Genomic DNA, 26,312 nt, shown 5'->3' with positions numbered 1-26,312 from the left:
CTCTGTCACTAAATGCAAAGCTTCCCCAGGGAGGCAGGGGGCGCTCTACCCATCTGATTCTGCCCCATCAACCCAGTCTGACATATGATAGGTTCTCAATAGTCACTCACTGAGTGAATCACTGGTGCCCCCACGTCTACCATGAAGTCAACTCCAGCCCACACTCGGCCTGAGCCTTACTCCCCTCACCCTCCCTGGGACGAAGGCTCAGAGAGGGGCAGGGACTCAGAGACAGTCAATGCAGCAGGATAGTGGTCGTACTAAGAATCAGACTCAGGCCCTCTGTCTTCAGTCCTCAACTCTCTACTCTCCCAGTTTTCAAACTTCCCTTAGCCACTAAATCCTTTCTGTAAACCTCTGGTTTTTAACCAGGGGCAATTTTACCCCTCAGAGACTTTGGCTTGTCCTCTGGAGACATCTGTGGTTGTCCTAACTGCAGGGAAGACACCACTGACATCCAGAGGGTAGAGGCCAGAGGTACTGGGAAACATCCCACAATGCACAGGGAGGCCCCTGGGACAAAGCATCAGCTACTGGGAAATATCAAGAGTGCCAAGAAACCATGTTCCAGACCCAATGGTATGTGGAAAGCCAGCTGAGCTGCTCTGGGGACACAGCAGCACCCCAGGAAATGCCATAGAGCCCCTGGAAAGCTGAAGAGTGGGTTGGAGAGCTCTGCTCCATGCACCAGCTGCCCTGCTCTGCTGAGGGTACCAAGGAAACTGCCTGGCTATGTCCTGGACCCTGCTGGAATCGGACTTCCCTCCACGTCTGATCCACATCTCTATCACACTGGGCACCTCTCTGATTTACAACTGTCTCCTCTCAGGCAAGCTTCCCCCTCAGCTTGGGGAACTGTGTTGGACTTACTTCCATAGGACCCCGAGGAGGGCAAATGCCTGTTGGCTGGAATATACCAGGAATATACCAGGCAGACATAATAAGCTTCATGGGATGCACCTGTTCTTTCTAGGAGGCCCGCCCCAGTGGTTCAGACCCTCCTGGTAGGTCCAACGACCACTTACCAGAGTGGGAGAGGATATGTGCCTTCAGCTTGTCTGGCCGGTTGAACTCTTTACTGCAGCCCGTGTGTGTCCTAGAACCCAAAACCACTGGTCAGGGGGAGCTCACCAGACTCGGACTCTCTTGCTGGTCTCTGTGCTAGCCCTGGGCATGAGGGACTCCCCGTCTACCCCAAAGGCCAGGCAAGGAAGCAGGGTGGGGAGTGAGGCAGGTCAGGTAGCAAGGCCCACGACAGGATAAAAGGAGAGAGGCCCTTCAGGACCTCGGGCCTGACAATTCTCTGTCCCACTGCCGGGTAAATCGGCCCCTCCCACTCATGTCAGGCTCCACTCACGAGAAGGGGCATTTGTATTTCTTGAATGGCTCATGGATCAACATGTGTCTCTTCAGTTTGTCCTTACGGTTGAACGCGGACTCGCACACTGAGCATTTGTAGGGCTTCTCACCTGTAGGAAGAGACACAGCTGGGGGGTGGGGACTGCGAGTCCCATGAGATGGGAGTCTGAATATGGGGTACACTAGAGAAGAGCAGCCCCTCTAGGGAAGTGGCCTGGGAGAGAACAGCCTCTCCCATTCCTCATGATTTTGTTTCTCAAAGGAGAAGAGGGGGCTATTGCAGATAGGGCAGTCGGGAAAGGCCTTTCTGATGAGGCAAGAGGGGAGACCTGAGGTGGTAGGGGAGCGAGCCATGATGGAAACTGGAGTCAGGGTCCCAGGAAGAAGGAAAGGCGGGAGTGTGTGGTATGTCTGAAGAGCAGTGGGGAGGCCAGTGTGGCTGGAACAGAGTGGGGAAGGGAGCATGAGGCAGAAGGGGAGGTCAGTGAGACAGCCAGGCCCAACAGGAAGGGCCTGCGAGGCCTAGGTTTTTACTCTTGAGTAAGATGAGAAGCCTCCAGAGGGCTGAGTGGAGCAGGGACAGATCTGACTTAAGAGTGTCACGGGCTCCCTCTAGCTGCAGAGGACAGACTGTGGGGGGGAGGGGTGGGAAGTAGCCAAGAAAAGACCATGTTAGTTAGGAAAGTGGAATCGGCAGCCTTGGCCAGTGGACTGACTGTGGGGTGACTGAGGGGAAGGGAGTCAAGAATCTAACGTGGGCCTGAGTGATGGGTGAATGAATGGCTGTGGCATCTACCGAAACGCGGTCCACCACAGGGGAGAGAATTATACCTTATCTAATGGAATCCTTGCCACAAACTATGAAGTACTAGGTGAGAAAACTGAACGTCATGGTCTGTACCAGGTAAGCTAAGAAGCCAGCTCAGCAGTGTGATGCAGAGTCTGCCTGAGTCGCCCCGCATAGGCTGCAGCAGAGCCTGGTGGGGACCAGGAGGTGGAGGAGAGCAGCTCTCACCTGACAGGGGGCAGGGGTCATAACCTGTCCTGTGGAAAAGGGCTGCCACTGGGCTGTTTGGATCTCCTGCCATTATTTCCTCCCTGTTCTCCCTCTGGAATGAATAAAGTCCTTTTGAAAAGTACCAACCCAGTGATTAAGGAAATTCTGGCCCTTACGATGGAATGCTCTGCAGTCATGTGTCCAGATTAATGTTCAGTTGTGTTTCCTGATCTGGAAAGAGGCTCCTGGTCATACTGCTAGTGAGGAAAGAAAACTGTAGAACAGCTTAAGACAATCCCCCTTTTGTTAGAAAAGATAAAACCCTCATATTCCAAAACAGCCCTAGCCACAGGTGGTTGTACATACACAGAAGATGCAGGGAGAGAGCTGAGGGCAGGTACACACCAAAACGTCAATAACAATTAGAATTCAAAGAGGCAACCTGAAGTTTTACCTTATATACTTCTACGCTGCTTCCATTTTTAAAATAAGGCATGTATTACTTTTGAATAATGATTTTTAAAACTATAAAGAGAGTCATTTGGTAATATCTATCAAAATTACCAAGCATGTACTTTTTTCTTCTTTTATTATGGTAAAATATACATAAAATTTACCATTTTTGCCATCCTAAAGGTCCATTTCAGTGGTATTAGATACACTAGCATGGTTGTACAATCTCCAGCACATCCATCCCCAGAACTTTGGCATCATCCCAAACAGAAACTCAGTACAATACTGCATATACACTGGAACCTAGCATTCCCACTGCACAGAATACACAACTACAGACATACTCCCAAAAGCGTGCCAAGGGGACACACACAGCATTTTGCATACAAACTAACAGCTAAAAATAATCCTAGTATCCATCCCCAGGAACTGGTTAAATAAAAAATAGTATATAAAGAGCGCCTGGGTGGCTCAGTGGGATAAGCCTCTGCCTTTGGCTCAGGTCATGATCTCAGGGTCCTGGGATCAGTCCCACATCCGGCTCTCTGCTCTGGAGGGAGACTGCTTCCCCCTCTCTCTCTGCCTGCCTCTCCGCCTACTTGTGATCTCTCTCTGTCAAATAAAACTCTAAAAAAAAAAAAAAAAAGTAAATACGGAGGAATTCTATGCAGCTGAGAAAAAGAAGGTACTGCTAGAAGCATCTCCAATGTATACTGATGAGTGAAGAAAAAGGGTACATAACAGAATTATAATATTCACTCCATTATGTAAAAGTAAGCAAGCGTGTGGCACAGATACAAAATTAAACCAGAAGGACTCAGACTAGAGCCGCTAACTGCAGTCATCTGCGGGGAGGGGAATTGGGGATACTTTTCAAATTGCAAATTACAACCTGCTGGTGGTTATTTTAACAACTAAAATTAAACAGAATAGAAAATATTGTTTTACAAAATTTCTGTTTCAGTATATGCTCTGCACATAAATGTGTTTCCTGGGCTGTAGTATAAAATATATTTTTTGCCATAGGTCATAGTAAAAAAATTTTTTAAATATTTGGATTATCCATTGAGGTGAGAGGATGGGGTTATTTTCTTTTTCTCATATATATATTTTTTCATATTTGCTTTTGTAATGTCAAGGATTTTCTATTCAGGTTTTTGCAACTTTTAAATCCTTTTAAATGAAAAAAAAATTTTTAAGTACTAATCTTTTTTTTAAAGATTTTATTTATTTATTTGAGAGAGCAAGTGCACAGAGGCAGAGGGAGAAGAAGAGGCAGACTCCCTGCTGAGCAGGGCTTGATCCCAGGACCCTGAGATCATGACCTAAGCTGAAAGCAGATGCTTAAGCCCCTTAAGTCATACTCTTTTTTTAAGATTTTTATTTATTTATTTGACAGACAGAACTCACAAGCAGGCAGAGAGGCAGGCAGAGAGAGGAGGTGGCTCCCCACTGAGCAGAGAGCCCGATGCGGGGCTCGATCCCAGGACCCTGAGATCATGACCTGAGCCGAAGACAAAGGCCTAAACCACTGAGCCACCCAGGCGCCCCAGTAATACTCTTTTAAAGATTAAAAGAGAATAAAATGGGGGCGCCTGGGTAGCTCAGTGGGTTAAGCCTCTGCCTTCGGCTCAGGTCATGATCTCAGGGTCCTGGGATCGAGTCCCGCATCGGGCTCTCTGCTCAGCAGGGAGCCTGCTTCCTCCTCTCTCTGCCTGCATCTCTGCCTACTTGTGATCTCTGTCTATTAAATAGATTTTTAAAAATCTTTAAAATAGGGATGCCTGGGTGGCTCAGTTGGTTGGACGACTGCCTTCGGCTCAGGTCATGATCCTGGAGTTCCAGGATCGAGTCCCACATCAGGCTCCCAGCTCCATGGAGAGTCTGCTTCTCCCTCTGACCTCCTCGCTCATGCTCTCTCTCACTGTCTCTCTCTTAAATAAATAAATAAAATCTTTAAAAAAAAAAAAATCTTTAAAATAAATAAATAAATAAAAGAGAATAAAATGTCAATGTGTCTCAACTGGGGAACCAAGGAGGGGGGTTCTGCCCAGGTGTGGGCGGGAATTTTGCAGGGAGAACAGTACCTCCACCCCAAGCCAAGGGGCTCAGAATGGTCTGAGTGAGCTGTTGGGTTAGAGCCAAGGGTCGCCCCACCAACCTCCAGAGGTACATCTCCACTCTAGTATTGGTGGGAACTCCTTGTTCACTTGAGAGGGCAGCTTGGTAGGTGACCAGAAAGGAGATGAGGAAAGAGTGGGGAAGGAAGTGGAGGGGGAGGGAGAAGAGGGCTGGAGAAAGATGGGATAAAGGGCAGGGGGGGATGGGAAGGGGAAAAGAGACGAAGTTGGGGGAGCGGGCAGGGGGCTGGGCAGGAGTTGGGGGTGGGGGACACAGGGCACGCACCTGAGTGGATGTGAGCATGCAGTTTGAGGTAGTGCTCCCGCCGGAAGAACTTCTTGCACACCTGGCACTTGAACCTGCCGCCACTGCCGTGGGTGGGCAGGTGGCGCCGCAGGTAGCGCTCACAAGGAAACACCTGGCAGAAGAGAGGAGCTGGCCTTAGGTCTGACTCAATAGCCCTCACCACCCTCACTTCCCACACTTATGGAAACAATTTCCTTTCTGCCCACTGGGGTCAAAGATCAGGGCCCAGGGCCCAGGCTTAGCCTTAGAACCTCACAGCTCCCACGACTCCCCCATAACGCCTGCTCTGAGCTCCTGCCAGCCTGCTTTTCCTACCCAGGAGGCCCTTCTCTCTTTGCCTGACAAATTTCCACTTGGCCATCAAGACGCAGCCCAGGTGTCACTGCTTCTGTGAAGCCCTCTCTGAAGTGCCACAGAGGGCCGTACAAACTCGACCCTTGAATGTTCATATACATTTTATTTATTTATTTGTTTGTTTTTTTGTTACTTAAAGTAAACTCTACCCCCAACGTGGGACTTGAACTCACAACCCCGAGATCAAGAGTCACACGCTCTACCACCTGAGAGCCAGAGGGTACCCCTGTGCATCTACGTTTTTAAAGTTGCCATCTGACCTCTTGAATCATAACCTGTGGCTTAAATGAGATCCCTACGAGGGAAGAGGAGCTTTCATTCACCGCCACAGGGCCTGGGTCAAATGACACACATGCAAAAGAATGAATGACAAAAATGATTACATAACTGAAGAAACTGAATGAAAAGGTAATGGAGCCGGAAACACAGAAACCAAAATCTCCTGCCTCTCTGGCCTTAGGAAAGGCATTCGTTCATTTTTTCATTCATTTGTTACAGAGAAGTAGTCAGGGTTACAAATCCAACTACCTAGTAGCCCCCCCATGTCCTAGCTGGGAGAGCTTGCTGTACCTTGGTTTCCCCATCTGCAAAATGGGAAGAGTAGTGGTATGATTCCTAGAGTTAAATGACTCAATGCAGATCAAATGCTCTGAACAGTATCTGGCACATGGTTCTTGTTCCATCCATGATACCTTTGCTTTGGAACACATATTCCAAAGCCCCAAATTAGGCTATCTGCATAATTAGAAACATCTACCATGTGGCTGACATGCTACTAGGGCTGTCCTGGAAAATCTGCCGTGTAAGGCTGTGAGAAAATGGGTAGACTAGGGAGACCAGTTAAAGCACCAGGTGGATGCAATCAGCGGAATCCAGACTTCAGGAAACTGCACAGGACCAATGGCCCAGTTTCTTCAACAAATAAATTAAAAAGAAAAGAAAAAAAAAAAAGGAGCACTGGTGGGGAGCACCTGTTGATGAACAGAGTGGCTGGAGTGAGTGGACCTGATTCAAACAAATAAACCTGACAAAAATGATGATGTTTCCAAGACAATTAGAAATGAGAACATCAGGCTTTAGCGATGGCTTTCGGATTCACTGGAAAGAACCCAGAGCAAGAAGGATAGTAATAGGTCAGGAAACTGGAGGCCGCTGTGCCGAGGCTGGGCCTGGGCCCAGGAGAGGCCTCACTCCACATCAGCACAGCCTGGCCGAGCCTGGCCCAGCGGCAGCCGCAGGGTGGACACATGTGCTATCCAGTGGCTCAGCTGGGCCATGCAGGGCTCTTCCTCTTCACAGGTGAAGTGTCACCTATGGGGACGTGCCCAGGAGAGTGGGAGGTATTTGCTCTACCACCTCTCACCCCAAATCATGGCCCTAGGGGGAAAGGGCATGGTACCCACCTTCTGGCAGTGAGGGCAGGGGAAGTTGTGAGTGGCGGTCTGCAGGTGGTGTTCCAGGGCCTCCGGGGTTGAGTATTTGTTGACACATTTGACACACCTACATGGGAAGGAGCAGGAGAGGTGACACAGCAGTGTGAGGAGGCCAGACTGGCCCAACATCAGCCATTCTCCTCCCCCCAGGGCAACAGTGGAAGGCAAAATTCTACACTTAATTCATTCTTTTCCTTTTAAAAAAAAAGGGGGGGGGAGGTCAAGGGGCTTGAACTCATGACCCTGAGATCAAAAGTCACATGTTCTCAGGGCAACTGATTGGCTCAGTCAGTTAAGCCTCTGCCTTTGGCTCAGGTCATGATCCTAGGGTCCTGGGATAGAGCCCCATGTCAGGATCCCTGCTCAGTGAGGAGCCTCCTTCTCCCTCTGCCTCTGTCCCTCTTCCCTGCTCATGCTCTCTCGCTGTCTCTCTCAAATAAAAAAAACCAAAAAATAAAATTAAAAAGTGTGACATGCTCTACTGATTGAGTCAGCCAGGTGCCCCAGAAGGAGTCTTCAATGAAAATTAAAAAAAAAAAAGAAGAAGAAAAGAAAGTCAGACCATGTTACATCCTTGCTCAAAAGACCCCACCTTGGCCTACAAGGCCCTAATGGCTTGACCACTCCTACCTCTCAGACTTCATCTTTCTCCACAGCCCACCCCACTCTGCTCCAGCCACCTTGGCCTCCTTAATACACCCTGAACACACCAAACTCTCCAGCCTCAGGGCCTTTGCATCTGCTCTTCCTGCTACCAGGAACACTCTCCCCCAAATATTCCCTTGGGTAGCACCTTCTTATCCTTCAGGTCTCACTTCAAATGTCACCTCCTTAGAGATGCCTTCCTTGAGTACCCTGTCTCAAGTTGTCCCCTGTGGACCACCCCCAGGGCACTCCCTACCCAGTTTTGTTTTCTTCTTAGCACTTATTATCTGTAATTATTATTTATGTGCTTACTTGATTTGATCTGACTCTTTCACCAGCAATGGGGCTCTGGAGGCAGGGACCCTATCTGTCTTATTCATAACCTGATTTGAGCACCAGTGACAATCTATTATGTGAAAAAGTCAGACAGACAAGGATCCAGGCCGGGCCCCTTCTTGTTTCTGACCCTCAGTTTCCTTATCCACAAAATAGGGTAGGAATCCCATAGGGACATGCCTCTTGTTCATTTTTAAGACTGTCACAAGAGTCAAAGGAAACGAAGTGTGCCAAACAGCCCATTAATCACAAAACATTAAAAACGTGGTCTCCACTCTTAACATCACAGGCTGGCAAGCCTTCAAAACAGTTTCAGTTGCAAGCTGCTCTGAAGAGAAGATCCCTCCAGCCTTCCAACCATAAAAACATCTGCCAGCAAATGGACCCATTTATAACGAGGTTCCAGTGAGGAATGCTCCAGGTCGGAGGGTAATTCATGCTAAAAATAGAAACACGGGCCCTGACATCTGTACACCAGGGCCACCATGGGAAACGCACAGGCAGGCTGCACCTGTGGTAGGCCCAGGGGACCGCCTCAGACCACACTCTGAAAACCACAGGCTAAATGCCTCCAGATGGCAAGAGAGGAAGAGCAGGTCAGGTGGGAGCAGAGCTACCGGGTGGGCGGTCAGGGGGGACAGAGATGTTCCAAGCTACTGAGGTAGGAAAGGGCCTCAGCGGTGAGGAGATGCAGATTTCTGCAGGAGGTAGTGTAGCAGGAACCATTAAAATTAAAACTTCCTGCCAGAAATGCCACCCTAAGTCATCCAAGGTGACATCCTCAGCACAGGGGCAAACCCATGTCATGTGCCTGCTGATACAGTGTGCTAAGGACAGAGAGTTACTCTCTGGTATTTCCTGCCAAGAGGGCCAATCCTGCATCTAACCTGAGGTCAAATCACACAAACCCCAAGTGAGGACATTCTACAAAATAACCGGCCTATCCTCTTTAAAAATACCATGGTCATGGGAGACAAAGACCAAATGAGCAGCTGTTCCTGCTTAAAGGAGAATAAAGAGACACGATCTAACGCAACCTGTGATCCTGGCTTGGATCCCAGGCCAGAAAAAACATTTACTTTGTCTATAAAGGATGTTATTGAAACAACTGGAAATTTCTGGATGAGGTCTGTAAGGTTAGGAAACGGAACTGTATTGATTTAAATTTCTGATTTGATAACTGCACAGTGCTTCTTTAAGAGGTTGTCCTTCTTTCTAGAAAATATACACTAAAGACAAAGGGTAAAAGAGCATTGTGTCAGCAATTTATCCTCAAATAGCTCAGAACATAATACAGAATAGATGTTAAAAAGTTAACGTTTGGGGGCGCCTGGGTGGCTCAGTGGGTTAAGCCGCTGCCTTCGGCTCAGGTCATGATCTCAGGGTCCTGGGATCGAGTCCCGCATCGGGCTCTCTGCTCAGCAGGGAGCCTGCTTCCTCCTCTCTCTCTCTACCTGCCTCTCTGCCTGCTTGTAATCTCTGTCAAATAAATAAATAAAATCTTAAAAAAAAAAAAAAAGTTAACGTTTGGAAAATTGGGGTGAAGGGCATATATGGGAATCCTCTGTAGTGCTCATGTTTTTTTCTGGAGGTCTGAAATCACATCAAAGTAAGTTCCTGAAAGTAACTGTGTTATGGAGAAGGGGCTCAGGGTAAACAGGGAATTCACACATGCTCTTTTTTAGTAATCAAATATTGTACTATATATACACAATTATTAGATAATTATTTTTTAAGAAACATTTTAAAAAATATTTTATTTACTTATTTGACAGAGAGAGAGAGATCACAAGTAGGCAGAGAGGCAGAGAGAGAGAGAGGAGGAAGCAGGCTCCCCGCGGAGGAGAGAACCCGATGCGGGACTCGATCCCAGGACCCCGGGATCATGACCTGAGCCAAAAGCAGAGGCCTCAACCCACTGAGCCACCCAGGTGCCCCGGTAATCACTCTTTTTAAAAGCCCTCATTGATTAAAACAATTTTTTAGTTTTTATTATTACTTTTTTTTGTTTGTAATCTCTACACCAAATATGGGACTCAAACTCATAACCCTGAGATCAAGAAACACACGCTCTTCTGACTGAGCCCCTCCCGCACTGATGTCGGACCTGCAAAATCACTTTTAGGAACTTATTTATAAGTGAGCAAAGATGTCCAAAGTTGTTCTCTATAGTACTGTAGGTAATAATGAAAAACTGGGAATGACCTAACTATCCTGCAATCACGAGCCAGTTACATAAATTTGGCACGTACAATGGAATAATAAGCAGCCACCGAAAAGGCTGGGGCAGGTCTGTTTGTGCTGAGATGCGAAGATATCCATATTATAGTTTTAAGTGATACCGCACAGCACGTGTACAGAGTAAACCCATTAAGTTTCAGTCAGTTTGCTGGAAGTTGTAAGACATGAAAAAGGCACAATGAATTTTCACTGGTCTTAACTGTGTCTGGGATGACCTGACTCCGATGTAGCCTGTGGTAGTTGTATCTACAAACATGCTCATTACAGACACAGACCAAATAACATGTACCAAGAGGATAATAGGGATTATTTTTGCTTGGCAGAGTTTTGGGTTTTATGCGATTTAAAAAATATGTATTTTTCTCGGGGCACTTGGGTGGCTTAGTCAGTTAAGCGTCTGCCTTCAGCTCATGTCATGATCCCAGGGTCCTGGGATCAAGCCCCATGATGGGCTCCCTGCTCAGCTGGGAATCTGTTCCTCCCTCTCCGTCTTCACCCCCCCGGTGTTCGCTCTCACTCACTCTACCAAATAAATAAAATCTTTTTTTTAAAATAAATAAAATCTTTACAAAATATTTTTTCTCTGCATTGAACATAGGTAACTTTTGTAATTAGGAAAAAAAAAATCTTATTTTTTATTTATTTTTTTTTTTTTAAAGATTTTTAATTTATTTATTTTGAGAGAGAGACAGTGAGAGAGAACATGAGCGAGGAGGTCAGAGGGAGAAGCAGACTCCCCATGGAGCTGGGAGCCTGATGTGGGACTCGATCCCGGGACTCCAGGATCATGACCTGAGCCAAAGGCAGTCGTCCAACCAACTGAGCCACCCAGGCGCCCTAAATCTTATTTTTAAAAGGAAAAAGTAAATATATAGCATATATAAAGTGGCATGCGTAAAATTCACTTGAAGGGTTTGGGGTTTGGGGAAGCAACACAGATAGACCAATGCAATGTGGTCCAAAGCTGGCAGAACAGATAGACCAATGGGGCCCGGACACCTGGAAACAGGATGAAGCCACTATACCTGCTCAAACATTACTGAGAGACAGAAATAAATTCTCCCTCATTGATGCCACTATTATTTGGAGCCTGTATTGCATGCAGCCAAGCCTACCTAAACTGTACAAATAATAACTTCCAGCAATCACATTTATTGAGCCCCTGTGATGTTCCACGTCTTATGTCTGAGAGCCTCATAGTTGTCTTACCTGATCCTCGTAAAAAGGCCCTATAGTTATCCCCATTTCAAAGATATGGACACTGAGGCTCAGAGTGGCCAAATATCTTGTCAAGGTCATCTCCAGGGCTTGTAGTCAAGCTGGGATTTGAGCACAGGCAGGTGGCTTCTTATCATTACCCAGAACACCACTACACCCTTGGGTCATCCAGATGGTGGCCTGCCTCCTCGGGCCTTACCTTTGGGCCAGGAGAGCTGATGGCTACCAAGGGTTCCTGGCACTGTAACCCTCACACAAGAAAAGGAGAAGAGACTGACTGTAGACACAGGGCATTGGGCTCAACCTTCAGCCTACAAATTCCAAGACCAGAGCTAGGAGGCTTCCAAGGTTCCAGACAAGAATTCGAATCTCAGCTCTGTGCTGACACTGTTATTCTGACAAGCAGGTCACTTCTCCTTCTGAGCCTCAGTGTCCTAGTCTTCCAAAGGGGGAGAACGCCACGGTCATGGACTAAACTGTCCCTCCAAAATTCATGTGTTGAAGCCTTGGCCCTCAATGTGATGGTATTTACAGATTTATAGATGGGACCTTTGGTGGGTGGGTGTGGGTATGTGTGCGTGTTTGGATTTTGAGGAGATCAGGAGGGTGGGGTCCTCATGATGACAAAGTGCCCTTATAAAAATCTTTTTTTTAAAGATTTTATTTATTTATTTGGCAGACAGAGATCACAAGTAGGCAGAGAGGCAGGCAGAGAGAGAGGGGGGAAGCAGGCTCCCCACTGAGCAGAGAGCCCAATGCGGGGCTAGATCCCAGGACCCTGAGATCATGACCTGAGCCAAAGTTGGAGGCTTTAGCCCACTGAGCCACCAGGAGCCCCACAAAGTGCCCTTATAAAAAGAGATTCTGTGTCTGTGGCATTTTGTTGTAGCTGGAGCTGACTAATACCACCGCCTCCCTCCCAGGATTGCAGGGATCAACGTCCCCAAGTCAGAGCTTGGCACATAGTAGGTAGTCCCTTCTTTTTACTTGCCATCTCACTCCAGAAAGCCACACACTCACAGGAACTCACAGATAATTCACAAATCAATCAGGCAAAAGCAAAAGAAAATGTGCCCTGAGTTCAAGTGGGAATTATCCATCACTAATGGAAAAATCGCTGTCCCTTGACTGGCCAAAGCTTTGCCTGGGTTTCCTGCCTCTCTGGCTCCAGTTCCCAGTCTCCCCCAGGGCAAGCTGCCCTACACCCATTTAAGTCCCAATCCCCTTGTCAATTTCTCAAAGCTTTTGTGATTTCTACAGGCCCTTCTTACCCTTACCCTGGCCCTACCTTCCCCTTTAGGCCACATCTAAACATGCTCTCCGGGGCACCTGGGTGGCTCTGTGGGTTAAGCTTCTGCCTTCCGTGCAGGTCATGATCCCAGCGTCCTGGCATCGAGCCCCATACTGGGCTCCCTGCTAGGCGGGAAGCCTGCTTCTCCCTCTCCCACTCCCCTGTGTGTGTTCCCTCTCTCACTGTTCTCTGTCAAATGAATAAATAAATAATTTTTAAAATCTTTAAAAAAAACCAAAATGCTCTCCCACTTCCACTATACACAATGATCATTCTAAACCAATTGCTATTTCATTTCATATCTCTACACTTGCTGTTCCTTCTGCTAAGAATGCATTCTACCCTACCTACTTGACCAACTCTTACTCATTCCCTCAAAACCCAGTTCAGATAGCACTGCTTCGGGGACACCTTCCCAGCCCTAGGTCCCACTGTGCTTCTTGTATACCTTACATCGATATATATATTAGCATTTTATCACAATACCTGTAGGTGTTCTCTCCCAAAGGAGCCCACGCATTCTAAGCTCAGGATCTGTTGTTACTTATCTCTGAAGCCCCGAGTGACACCCAGGAGTTACGCCTCATTAACAGAGGTTATTGGATAAATCCCTACGCACACAAATTTGTACAGAAAATCAAAACCATTCCAACATGAAAATATGCACTAAGAACTGGGAGAAAGCCCCTGACAAATACCCCTCCTTGTTTATCACTAATACCGATTCCCATGCATTATGAGCTAGGCTTTGTGGCATTGGCTGAACACACGGCAAAATGGCTGCAGGGCAAAAATGTGGGTGTGATCTCACAGTTATGAAAGTGATATTGGGGAGCGCCTGGGTGGCTCAGTGGGTTAAAGCCTCTGCCTTCATCTCAGGTCATGATCCCCGGGTCCTGGCATCGAGCCCTGCATCAGGCTCTCTGCTTGGCAGGGAGCCTGCTTCCCCTCCTCTCTCTGCCTGCCTCTCTGCCTACTTGTGATCTCTTACTGTCAAGTAAATAAATAAAATCTTAAAAAAAAAAATTAAGAAAGAAAGTGATATTGGGCACCTGCAGATACCCCATAAGGAGGGTCTGGAAGAGGGACCAGAAAACCACCAAATAAGAGAAACTCAATGAGGACAGTCACGGGATTAAAAGCTCAATGAGAATGGTTTGAAGACTCAAGCATTAAAAGCTTGTGACAAAACTGAGGGAGCCTTTCTTCATTTGCCAGAGGGATGCTCTCTATGACCACCATGGAAGACTAAAGTGATAGAAAGGATTCTCAGAAAAAATTACCCCCAATAAAATCTACACCTGGTTCATTCCTTGCTCATTCTAAGAATCAGCCTCTGGCTTCAACTTTAACCTGAATTTTATAGACTATAAAACAAGTGAATCTTATTTTTATCAGTTTTGCTTTCCAGTATGTGCTTGTTCATTCTGTTTCCGTTCTAAGGGTCTGTGTACCATTCTGACTGTAACCTAAATTTTGAAGGTCAGACAAAATCATATTTTCATACTAGTTTTAGTTTGGGAAAAAAATATCTGTTTTCCACTATGAATGAAAAAATATTGCTTTCCCCTTTTTTCACATTATTTTTTTAGGCTAAATGTCTACCAAACTGAAGAATGATACAGGGAGGGCCAGCATCTTCTCCCCAGGTCCTCAGCAGTCAGAAGGAGCTAGGCGGCCAAGCCCTGGGGTCCCTGCAGGGAGAGGGGGTGTGGGCAGGGGGGAGGGGGAGGTCACATACTTGTAAACTGCGCTGTCCTTCTTAGGGCTGTGCTGCGGCAGGAGGCTGTGGGAGTACTGGTGCACGCCCAGATCATAGAGCGAGGGGAAGTCCTTGCCACAGAGGTGGCAGCGATAGCTCAGCTCCTCCTGGTGGCTCTTAATATGCTCCAGAAAGGTGTCGAGCTTTGGAAACGTCTGCGCACAGCTCTTGACCACACACTTGTATACCTTGAGGGAAGAAGACACAGACCAAGTGATGGGAGGCAGATGGTTCCCCTGTGCCCCTGCTTCTGGAGCTCGGTTTTATCTTGATGAGAGAGTCCTCTCTTCTCAGCCAGTTACAGGGCCCCAGGACCTTTCCCTCAGGTGCTGTGTGTGACCTGGTATCTTTAGGAAAATTACTCCAAGACGGGAAATGCAATGAAAAGATGACATCGTGTCCTTCCAGTGCTGTACTAGAGTAGTGGCTCTCTGACTTGAGCGACCACCGCAGTGACAGGTTGCCGGGCACCACTCCCGGACCATCTGAGTCAGCAGGTATGGAGGGCCTGAAGACAGGCCTTCCTAACAAGTGCCCAGGTGACGGGTGCCAAAGTCACAGCTCTGGGGATCTCGCCCTGAGAAGTGCTATCTACCAAGCCTGCCCAGGGTCATCCTACTCTCTGGGGGCTGTGCCTTGTTTTGACTATTTACTATGGATTAGGAGCCTGACTCTAGAGTTAAATATTAACTTGCAGAAAACAGCTCCAATACAAATGATTTTTGTCAGGTAGCAAAGATATGGGTTTTATTGCCCTGTAGGACATTAACCAGATTTGAATCTACCTTAACCACCTTATTTGAATGTTCTTTCATTCACTGACCTAACTATATGTATGTATGAATACCAGTATTCTAGGTCCTCTTTTGAACTTGCTTTGTCATCCTTCTAGTTTCCTTACTAATGAGTTATGTAAAACTCTGGCTCATGTTCACTATGTTATCTTTATGAGAATTAGGTTTTTAAATTTTGAAAATTATACTTTGACAAGCATACTCCTGATTACCTATATAATTCCACTTGCTGCTTCTTCCTAACAAAGTGAACCCTGATTTGTTCAGGGTGCCAACAAGCCCCATTAAAACACTTGGTCTCCCTGGATCCCTTGTATCTACTGTCAGCCATCAGGCTCCTTTCTTGCCAGTGATATATAGGCAGCAGTCTTTAGGGAAGGCATTACTTCCAGAACACAAAAAGCAAAAGCTTCCTAGGAGAAATCCCTCTGCTTTTCTCATTTGTCCTGACTGGAATACAGTTGTGATACCTGGAAATACAGCAACGATTATGCAACCTTGAGGATGGAAGTCACATGCTAAGGAGGCCACAAACCAGAAGGAGCCTGAGTCTACAATGACATAACTGATCTGCTGCACAAGCCCAATGCTGCTTACTTAGGGACTTCTTGTGACATAGGGAAATAAAACCTAACTAGTAAGCTAGTTGTCTATTATTTGCAGAGTAATAATGAATTCCTAAGTGATCAAGCACACCCACTGGCTCTGACTAATGAGAAATCTACAGAGGGCTTCTAAGAATGAAGAGACACAGAGAAGACAGCCTATTTTTGCTATGCCTAGACCACTGCCTAGAGTGACTACCATCCCAGGACCACAGGGATGGGAAAGAGGAGAGCAGGTATAATAATGACAGGTAGAATGAGAAAGATCTTTGTGGTGATGGAATTATTCTGTACCAGAACCAGGTCATATCCTCAGGTGGCAGAGGTAAGAGGTGGAAGGACACTGGGTCCTTGATGTTGGGTTGAGTCAAATGACTGTCTCAGGCCTGGAGCTGTGCAATCTTGGGTTTTCCATACCCCTGGGTTGCAATGACAAGCCTCTTAATTGTTTAAGCAATCTGAGTCAAAGTTTTCTGTGTTTTTCCCCAAGGGTGTCCCAACTTAACACTATTAATCCCCTGCTGGGAATCTAGGATAAGGGACAAGTCAGGAGATCTAGATGAGGATTTGATTATAGTGACGCTCACCATGGTTTTGCTTAAATAGCAAAACATAGTTTATATCCTACATGTTAAAACAGGATTTCTTAAATGTAGCTGTTAAAAATGATGTTTTTAAAAAAAAAACAGTGACATGAGAAAATTCTCAGAATAAAAAATTAGGTTAAAAAATAGGAAGCACAGGGGTGCCTGGGTGGTTCCGTGGGTTGAGCTTCTGCCTTCAGCTCAGGTCTTGATGTCAGGATCCTGGGATCGAGCCCCACATCAGGCTCTCTGCTGAGCGGGGAACCTGCTTCCCTACCTCTCTCTGCCTGTCTCTTTGCCTACTTGTGATCTCTCTCTCTCTGTCAAATAAATAAATAAAATCTCTTTAAAAAAAAAAAAAAGAAAGCACAAATCCCAAGAGAATTTACGCTTATTAAAAAAAACCCAATCTCAAAAAAAAAAAAAAAAGAAGAAAGAAAAACACAAAAAAACAATTTCAAGAGGCCCCATGTGGATGATTATACTTATACAACACTCTCAAAATGACAAACTTATAAAAACAGAGAACTGATAAGTAGTTTCCAGAGGCTGAGAATGTTGGGAAAGAGGAGAGCAGGTATAATAATGACAGGTAGAATGAGAAAGATCTTTGTGGTGATGGAATTGTTCTGTACTGTGATCGCAGATTTTACCTATAACAGGTAAAATGGCAAAGAACTACACATAGCTTTATACCCATGTCAGTTTCCTGGTGTAGCTCTCAGGCTGTAGTTACACACAATGTAACCATAGAGGGAAACTGACTGAAGGGTATAAGGGACCGCTCCCTACTATCTTTGTAACTTTCTGCGAATCCACAGTTCTTCCAAAAGAGAAAGTTGTTGTTTTTTCTTAAAGCTATCAGGGGGTGCCTGGGTGGCTCAGTGGGTTAAAGCCTCTGCCTTCAGCTCAGGTCATGATCTCAGGGTCCTGGGATCAAGCCCTGCATCAGGCTCTCTGCTCAGCAGGGAGCCTGCTTCCTCCTCTCTCTCTCTGCCTGGTTCTCTGTGATCTCTGTCAAATAAATAAATAAATAAAATCTCTCCAATAAATAAATAAAAAGCTATCAGAAAAAAAATACAATTCAAAGTTATATGTATATACAGATCCCCATTATAGGAAAAAAAAAGCTAGAAACTACAAAACATGCTGGATTTTGTGCTGCATTCTGGGGAGCACATATTGCAAGGTAATTAATGACATGGGGTTGGGCTCTGAGCCCTGACCCAGTCAGTTACTGGTGGTCACTCTGGATAGGCACTTTGCCCCTCGGGGCCTCAGTTTCTGCATTGGGATATACTGAAAATGCCTATTGCTAAGGTTGTTACGAAGATTAAATACAATTTTGAATGTAAGCATTCAGCAGGGTGTCCAGCATCTAACAAATGCATTCTTCTACCTATAGATTCTCTAGATTTTTCTGAAATTTCAAAAAAAAAAAAATTCTCTTTATTTATTTATTTACTTATTACTTTAGAGAGAGGGAGAGAAAGAAACCTAAGCAGGCTCCAAGCCCACCGTGGAGCCAGACACAGGGCTCCATCTTACTACCCTGAGACCATGACCTGAAAGCCAAAATGAGCCGAAATCAAGAGTCCGACGCTTAACTGACTGAGCCACTGAGGTGCTCCTGAAGTGTATGCTTCAAAAAGGGTGAATTTTGTGAGATGCAAATTGTATCTCGATTAAAAAAATATAAAGCAAAAAAAGACTGTGGTCCTAAATCCCCATAGTAGGTGGTTAGACATTAGATTTCCTTGGAGTATTGAGAATTTTTCTCATGTCCGGATTCTATTTTGTATGACGTATAAAAGCTGGGTTTTCTCCCTTGGCCTAGCACCACAGCGGCCCCACCTAGAGAGGGGAATCCTGGCCTATCACAGGTGGTTAGATGGTAGCTCACTGCAACTGGGGTGCACTCCTGTCCCTTTCTAGGCACTGTTCAAGACCCCGGCACCAGCCGAGTCTCCCATCTCCGGTGGTTGTGGCCTCCTGCTGCCCACCATCTGCTTACCTGCTCATTCTTATGCTGGGTCATGTGGGACTTGAGCTGGAAGTAGGTGCTGAACTTGCTGGGGCAGAACTGGCACAGGTAGGAGCTATCGATGAGGACAACCTGCTTGGCCTCCAGTTTGTCCCCTTCGTCCTCATCTGCAGCAGGCAAGGCCTGGGGCTGTGGGGCACCCGACAGGGACTGGCCCAATCCTGTTGAGAAAACCAGGGAAGAAGGCATTGAGACTGGCAGAGGAAGAGTCAGGACAGAGGGCCATAATGTTCAGGAAGGGTTCACAGAGCACCCGCCGTGTGCTGCTGGGTCTACCCTGCCGTCTACCATGTTCTTGGTGTCGGACACTGTAACTCAAGGCCCTACACTCACATTCAGCTTTGCGCACAGACACCGCCATTCCAGGTGTCCACCTCCTGAATGCTTAAATCCTGACTGGTAAACAGCTACTGCCTCAAATCTCCGCTCGCTGGTCTTTCTTTAGCCCTCTCCAGGTTTGTTAAAAATCTGGAACACTACTCCCGGCTGCATTCATCATACCTCCCCAGCCCCCCGTTCCAATTACAATCATTTATTTAGCTGTCCTTCCCTCACTTTTTGAAGACAGGGGCCTCTGACTCATCTCTACAGAGGCTTCCATAAATGTTTGCTATATTGTTGAAATGCTGAAGCCAGGCACTGTAAGAATTTTGGAAAAAAAAAAAAAAAAAGAAGAAGAAGGCGAAGATGAAGACAAAGAAGAAAAGAAACAGATGGGACACGTAGGTGACTCAGTCGGTTGGGCGGGTGCCTTCGGTTCAGGTCATGATCCCAGGGTTCTGGGATCGAGTCCTGCAGGAGCTTCTTGCTCGGAGGGGAGCCGGCTTCTCCCTCTTCCTGCCACTCCCCCTGCTTGTATGTGTTCTCTCTCTCTCTCTTGCTCTCTCTCTGACAAATAAATGGACAAAATCTTTAAAAGAAACAGATTGTTCCCCAAAAAGCTCAAAAAAAAAAAAAAAATGCACAGGGCACACAGAGACTGGCTAAACACATTGTAGGGCTAGTTCCAATAGGAAGCTCAAATAAAAGTGGCCACATGCCGCTCGTACAACAAAACACCCCATTCGTTCGCTGGTATGTGATAGGCCATGCCCACCTGGGGGGACTCTACAGGAAGGGCTTAGGCCCTGGCCCTACACTGTCCAATACAGAGGCCACGAGCCACATGTGGTGACTGAGAACTCAAAATTTGTGGCCGGTCCATATCTAGATAAGCTATACACATAAAAAAACGCTGGATTTTGAAAACTTAGTATTAAAAAGGAATATAAAATGTTTCATTGATAATTTCCTTATATTATACACTAAGATGATATCAGATTAGACAAAACATGATTAAAATTAATATCACTTTTTTAAAGTATTGTTTTTATGTAGCTACTAGAAGGGTTTATTTTTTTATTTTTTTATTTTTTTATTTTTTTAAAAGATTTTATTTATTTATTTGACAGCCAGAGATCACAAGTAGGCAGAGAGGCAGGCAGAGAAAGAGGACGAAGCAGGCTCCCTGCCAAGCAGAGAGCCCGACGTGGGGCTCGATCCCAGGACCCTAGGATCATGACCTGGAGCTGAAGGCAGAGGCTTTAACCCACTGAGCCACCCAGGTGCCCCATACTAGAAGGTTTTAAATTACATATGTTGCTCATATTATATTTTCATTAATAGCACTGCCCAGGGCTTAGTAAGTCCTCACGCTCCATACAGAATAGGAACTAAACCGGGGACATGATCTGGGACATGATCATTAGCTCAGGGACAAGTGATGGCTCGGAAGGGAATCCTACAAAGTATAAGGGGTCTTGGAGACCATCTGCCCAAGGAAGTCAAATAGGTTTCAATTTCAAGTCAACCAATAGTGACTGCCTGCAGCAATATACTGAGAGTGATTCTGAGGCAGGATCCAGGCACAGCAAAAAGGCCAGGTGATGGATTAGTGCTGTCTTCTATCGGTACAGTATTAGAGTAAGGCCAGGCTTACTGTACATTTGTCGTCCCTCCTTTCATGCTATGCCCCATTTTATAAATAAAGTAGACTGAAGCCCAGAGAGGTCAAGGAGGTTGCCCAAGTTCACACAGCTGGGAATAGAACCCATGAAGCTTCAGAGGACAGGTATGGGCACGATAGCATTCCCCTCTTCAACCTACCTGTGTTTTCCTCATCCTCCTGCCTGCTGGGGTTGAGGGCCATGACCTGTACGGTCACAGAGTTGCGAGAGACAGTGCCACCGCTCCGCCCTGGAGGCCACACCTTATGAGTCTGCATGTGTTTCTTGACATTAGATTTCTGGGCAAAGGCACGGCCACATGCAATGCACTGGAAGGGCTTCTCACCAGTGTGGCTGTGGGAAACAAAGCCCGTCAGCGCCCTCACGTAGGAACTGGGATGTGACTCCAGCAAAGGAGCTCACAGCCGCCAAGAAGGCCCAGACAGAGCCTGCGGATGCCCCTGGCCATCATTCTGACACCATGAGGACAAGCTGCCAGACCAGAGGCAGAAAGACCCTGGGACCTTGGTGACAGTACGGAGTTGCTCAGTCAACCAGCCCTGGAGCTGACCTTCTCTGTGGGCCCTGCCCATTCGGTGAGATAAAATATTTCATAAATGTTTAAGCGCTCTCAGAGAGGGATTTATTCTTTGAAGAAGAAATGGCACAGTCACAGCATAGCACTTGTACCGTTATTTAATATTTTCCTTAAAATAAATTCACGTTTTTAAAACTTCAAATACTTTAAAAATTAAGCTTCCTGTTGTCATATGGAAAACCCCTGATCATAAAAACAAAGTAACCAAAACTGCAAGAATTCATTAAACAGTATTATTACAATCTATACAGCTGCATTGTCCAATAAGGTGGACCCAAGCCACATGGGACTATTTAAATTTAAATTCATTAAAATTTAATTAAATTAAAAATTCAGTTTCCTAGTCATACTGGCCTCATTTCAATGCTCAGCATCTGCATATGGTCAGTGGCTACACTACTGGACAGTGCCAATTTGGGCATTGCCATCACTGCAGAAAGTTCTATTGAGCAATAGTAGTGTAGTCTAGTGAAGTCTCTTTTATATTTAACTTAATTTTTAAAATTTTTTAAATTTAAATTCAATTAATTAATATATATTGTATTAATGGTTTTAGAGGTACGGGCCTGTTCAGGTCTTGATCTCAAGGTTGTGAGTTCAAGCCCCACCTGGGCTCTACTCGTAGTCATCTTTGCAGAGCGTGGCACCCCCCAGGTCAGCCCGTTCTGCAGAAGTGAGGATTGAAGCATCCCTCGCCCCTGCAAAGACCCCACAGTTCAAGTACATTCCCCCCACCACCCCGCAGGGCTCAGACCTTCTTCGCCGTAATGGGCAGGCGCCACAACTTTCACAGATCCCTCCTACTGCTCCTGAGACAGAAGAGGGAAAACCGACCTGACTTGGACAGAAGATCTGAGAATCGTGATAGGATGGGTAGGGCCTTGGCCATCACCCTGGCAAGGGGACTGAGCAGGGAGCCTTGCTTCTATTTTGGACGGTCTTCCAGCCAGGGCTGCTGAGGAGCCACCTGCCCCACCATGCCTGGGTACCTTCGGATGTGCTGCTGCAGGTCGAAGTTTTTGGTGAATGACTTGTCACAGTACGAGCACTTGAGTTTTTGAGGCTTGGGCTTCCCTGCAGCTGAAAAACAAGGTGGGGGATGGGTGGGGAACAGTGAGGCTGGGGGTATAAGTGAGGGCAAAAAGAGCAGCCTCCTATCTCTCTATCCCTTGGACGTGGAGCCAGAAGGCCCGGGGGGGTCTACATGCACAGATAGGCAGGGAAAGTCGCACAGAGCCTCTCACAGTGCCTGGAGGAGGAATGCCCAGGAAAGAGCAGAACCACTTCTGAAAGGCTCCCCTTGGCCTGTGGATAAAAATCCAAACTTGGTGCTGTGGCCTACAGGGCTATGCATCCTCTGCTTCCTGCCAACCTCATCATTCTCTCCATCCAGCTGCAGTGGACTCCTTGCTAACCTTGCAAGACCTCAGGTGATTGCTATCTGTGCCCTCCCCCTCCACCACCACTTTCTAACACTGCCCCTGTCCCATCGCTAGAATCTCTGAAGGGGTCACAGACACCACTGCTTGCCTGATATCCACTGTCCCCCTTCTTCCCTCAAAACCCCCCAAATAATGGAAACATCAATATTCCCAGCTAAAAGAGACATTTCCCAGCTTCCTTTGCAGCTAGATAGGGTCATATGACTACATTGTGATCAATGAGGTGGAAGCAAAGCATCATGCAGAACTTCTGGAAGCTGGGAGATGCCCCTTTTATCCTTTTTATTGCCTGGAATATGAAACTGATGACCGGAGCTCCGGCAGCCATCTTAGATGGTGAGGCACCCTGATAACAGAAGCTATGCCCTGGGGGTAGCAGAGCAGAAAGGCAGAAGAAATGTAGGGACCCCATGACCACAGAAGCACATGATTTCCAAACTGCCTGCCACTGGCCTTGTTTTGCCCAGGAGAAAAATAAAATTCAATCATTTTAAAGTCCCTCTTACTTTGTACTTTCCACTACAAACAACCATACTTCATCCTAGCCATCACAAGAGGGAAGATCAGAACTAAGCAGCCTTATGGACAGGAGAAGGCTGAAGAAAGAGAGGAAAGATGCCCCTGGAAGGTGGCGGGCCCACCTTCTGGGAGTCCACTGGCACCTTTGGCCCGGCGGGTCTTCAGTGTTGGTGGGGAGTCAAAGGTGGCCACCGTGCCCCCTGTAGCGCTGGTCATGGGGGCAGCCGGGTTTGGTCCTTTCGGTTTGAATCCCTGTTTGCCAGGGCTGTACACTGGAGGGGTGGGGTATACTGGAGCCTCCACACACTGGTTTGGCACCTAGAAGGACAGCACAGTGAGGGGAAGAGGCCTGGGAAGGATAGAAAAGAACTAGACCAGCCGGGGGACCCTCACTCTGGTCCTGGCTAAACTCAGCCAGGATTGCAATCCTAACCCCTCCATCTGGTTCAGTCAGCCCAGTCACTCCCAAGACCCTGTAGAACTTCATGGAGCCAGTAGGCTAGAAGCAGCTTTGGAGCCAGACAGTCTGGGTTCAAATCCTGACTCTGTCACTTATCTAAGTGATCTCGGAGAAGTCTTCCAACATCTCTCAATTCCCCAGCTGTAAAATGGGGCTAATGAGAGTACTCCTCTCCTTGGGTTATAGTGAGGATTAAATGAGTTAACATGTGAAGAGCTCAGAAGGGTGCCTAGCATACAGTAAATGTTCAATAAACATTAGCTGCTGTTATGGCATTATTGGTAGTAGTGGTTTGTTAGCAAAGGAGAACCAGGAAGTCAGAAGGGTCTGTATCCTCACCAGTAACCCCGCTTCCTAACTGACCCTGCCTGATGCCACACCAGCATCTCTCAACTGAGAACGGACCCTGAAGCCACAAAAAATTCATTCACGCCAGATGAATTCTGAGCCACTCAAACCTCGTTAACACTAAGCTTACGCCATGACACCAGGGCATTGTGAAAATTTCATTAATTCAATGATTTACTCATCATTCATTGGTTTTTCCAGGCTGGCTTATCCAAAACTTCACTTCCTATCCTCCTCTGCTTTTTTCTTTTTCTTTATAGACTTATCATTATCTAAGAAATTATGTGTTTTACTTACTTATCTATTATCTGCCTACTTCCATGAAGGCAGGGACTTTTGGTCCACTTTTGTTTACTGTTCCATCCCAAGCCTTGAGTCATCCTTGCCACAGAGTGGACATACAATAAATATTCACTGAGCCAGCGAATTCATTTATATAATATAATGAACATAAAAAAGGTATACTTGTTCATTCATGTGATCAAAATATATTTGTCAGATATATTTGGTCTTCATCCACAGTTCCTGGAAATGCTTCAGAGCCATAAAAGTGAAATGGGTGTCTTATTATTTTTGTTTGTTTTATTATTGATGAAAGTGACTTTTGGCCCTGATCCAAGGGCAGGCTGGTTGCCTAGAGGACCAACCATGTGCCTGATGGTTTAGAACGTTCAGTCCCATTCCCCAACCTCTGGGGAATGAGGTAGGGCTACAGGTTCAACTAGCCACAGCCTATGACTTAATCGTGATTATGTATTGAAACCTCCATAAGAAATCCAGACGACTGGGTTTGGACAACTTCCAGGTTGATGAACACATGTATGTGGGATGAGTGGGACACAGAGGCTCCATGCCCCTTTCCCACACCTCACTCTATGTACCTCTGCATTGGCTTGTTGATCCCACATCCTTTATTATATCCTTTAATAAACTGGTAAACGCAAATGTTCCCGAATTCATGAGCTGCTCTAGCAAATTAACAGAACCTAAGGAGGAGGTTGCTGGAACTTCCAACCTGTGGCCTGTCCGTCAAAAGCACAGGTAGCTTGCAACTGGCTAAAGTGGGGGTGAGGGCAATCTTGCAGGACTGAACCCTTAACCTGTGGGATCTGCTGTTATTTCTGGGTAGATAGCATTAGAAATGAGTTGGAATTCTTGGACACTGTGCTGGTATCTGAGAACTGCCTGGCATCGTGAGAGGGTGCTGGGAGCGGGACCTCACCCAATAATGGAATTGGGTCCAGGAACGAGAAGAGTTGCTATCAGTGGATGCATGTGTTGGGCATCTAATAGGGCACCATCTGGTATGGTAGGTGCTTCTACTAGATCTCGTCTGTTGGTCTTTGATACCATTCCTACACATTCCATGCTCTCCCCTGATATGCACATTCTCAGACTCCCTTACCAGCAAGGTTCTGAGCACAAATTAGGCTCTGCCCACGAGAAGCACCTGCAAGAAATCTGAAAGGCAGAGAAAGGTAGAAACTGCTTTCCTCTGGCAGCAGAGGCGGGAGACAGGAAGGTGTGTGGTTCTAAATTTCGGATGGCTGGGGGTGCCTGGGTGGCTCAGTGGGTTAAAGCCTCTGCTTTCGGCTCAGGTCATGATCCCAGGGTCCTGGGATCGAGCCCCACATCGGGTTCTCTGCTCAGTGGGGAGCCTGCTTCCCCCTCTCTCTCTGCCTGCCTCTCTGCCTACTTGTGATCTCTGTCTGTCAAATAAAAATCAAATAAAAAAAATAAATAAATTTTGGATGGCTGGCTGAACCCTCCATCCCCCTCCTGACCACCAGCCCTCGAGAACGGCAGCACAGTGACAGAATCCTACAGCTTCCCCAGCTCTGGGCACAGCTGGAGCGTCCTGGCCCTCTGGGCCAAGCAACAACAGTGAACCTGAAAACCAGTGGCCTCTGCCAACTCTGCCCTTTGCTCCGTCCAGCCCTCCTGAAGCCACCTTTGTAAGCACCTGGCCTCCTGCATTAAATCCCTTTGCCAGAAATGCCTAGAGTGGTCCCTATTTTCCTGACCGATACAGAACTCAATAAATATCACATGGACGAATTCACCCGTCATGCAAGTCATCACTGAGCAATTACGTGACGGCCAGTGGGTTTGCTCTCTTTATCCTTAACAGCTCTGCAAGGGGAGCTCCCATTCCAGAGGCAAGGAGACTGAAGTCAGAAGGCCCTATTACAGACACCTACTATAGATGCGCCATAGGCCAGGGACTCTGCTAGGGGCCAAGGATGCTAGATCAAAGAAGACTTGGGCTCTGCCCTTGTCCACATGGGAAATGAACAAGAGCAGCTCCCCCTGGTCTGGCCCCCTCCGCCTACCAGGCCAGCATCATCCCCTCGGCATTGCCCTAATTTTTTTTTTTTTTTAACTCAACACAGGAAAGCTTGCTCTGTTCCCTCAGG

The 26,312-nt window shown here is 46.7% G+C and overlaps 1 protein-coding gene across 4 annotated transcripts in view; it reads right to left on the bottom strand.

Annotated features, from left to right (window-relative positions):
- The window catches only part of ZNF341 (zinc finger protein 341), a 46,280-nt gene that overhangs the window by 3,284 nt on the left and 16,684 nt on the right, over positions 1-26,312 (bottom strand). For all 4 annotated transcript variants that reach the window (XM_082750915.1, XM_082750917.1, XM_082750918.1 and 1 more), the window contains 9 exons: positions 23,210-23,405; positions 22,116-22,206; positions 20,689-20,882; positions 18,514-18,704; positions 14,496-14,704; positions 6,994-7,090; positions 5,216-5,348; positions 1,358-1,469; positions 1,026-1,096 (listed from right to left, as the gene is read on the bottom strand). In XM_082750915.1, coding sequence (XP_082607041.1) covers positions 1,026-1,096; positions 1,358-1,469; positions 5,216-5,348; positions 6,994-7,090; positions 14,496-14,704; positions 18,514-18,704; positions 20,689-20,882; positions 22,116-22,206; positions 23,210-23,405 — 1,294 coding nt within the window. The remainder of the gene's footprint in view (positions 1-1,025; positions 1,097-1,357; positions 1,470-5,215; positions 5,349-6,993; positions 7,091-14,495; positions 14,705-18,513; positions 18,705-20,688; positions 20,883-22,115; positions 22,207-23,209; positions 23,406-26,312) is intronic.

Source organism: Mustela nivalis (assembly GCF_964662115.1).
Source record: "Mustela nivalis genome assembly, contig: HAP1_SCAFFOLD_2085, whole genome shotgun sequence".
NCBI classification, from domain to species: domain Eukaryota; kingdom Metazoa; phylum Chordata; class Mammalia; order Carnivora; family Mustelidae; genus Mustela; species Mustela nivalis.
Note: the sequence above shows the minus strand (reverse complement) of the source record. Positions and strands in the feature narration are given on the sequence as shown.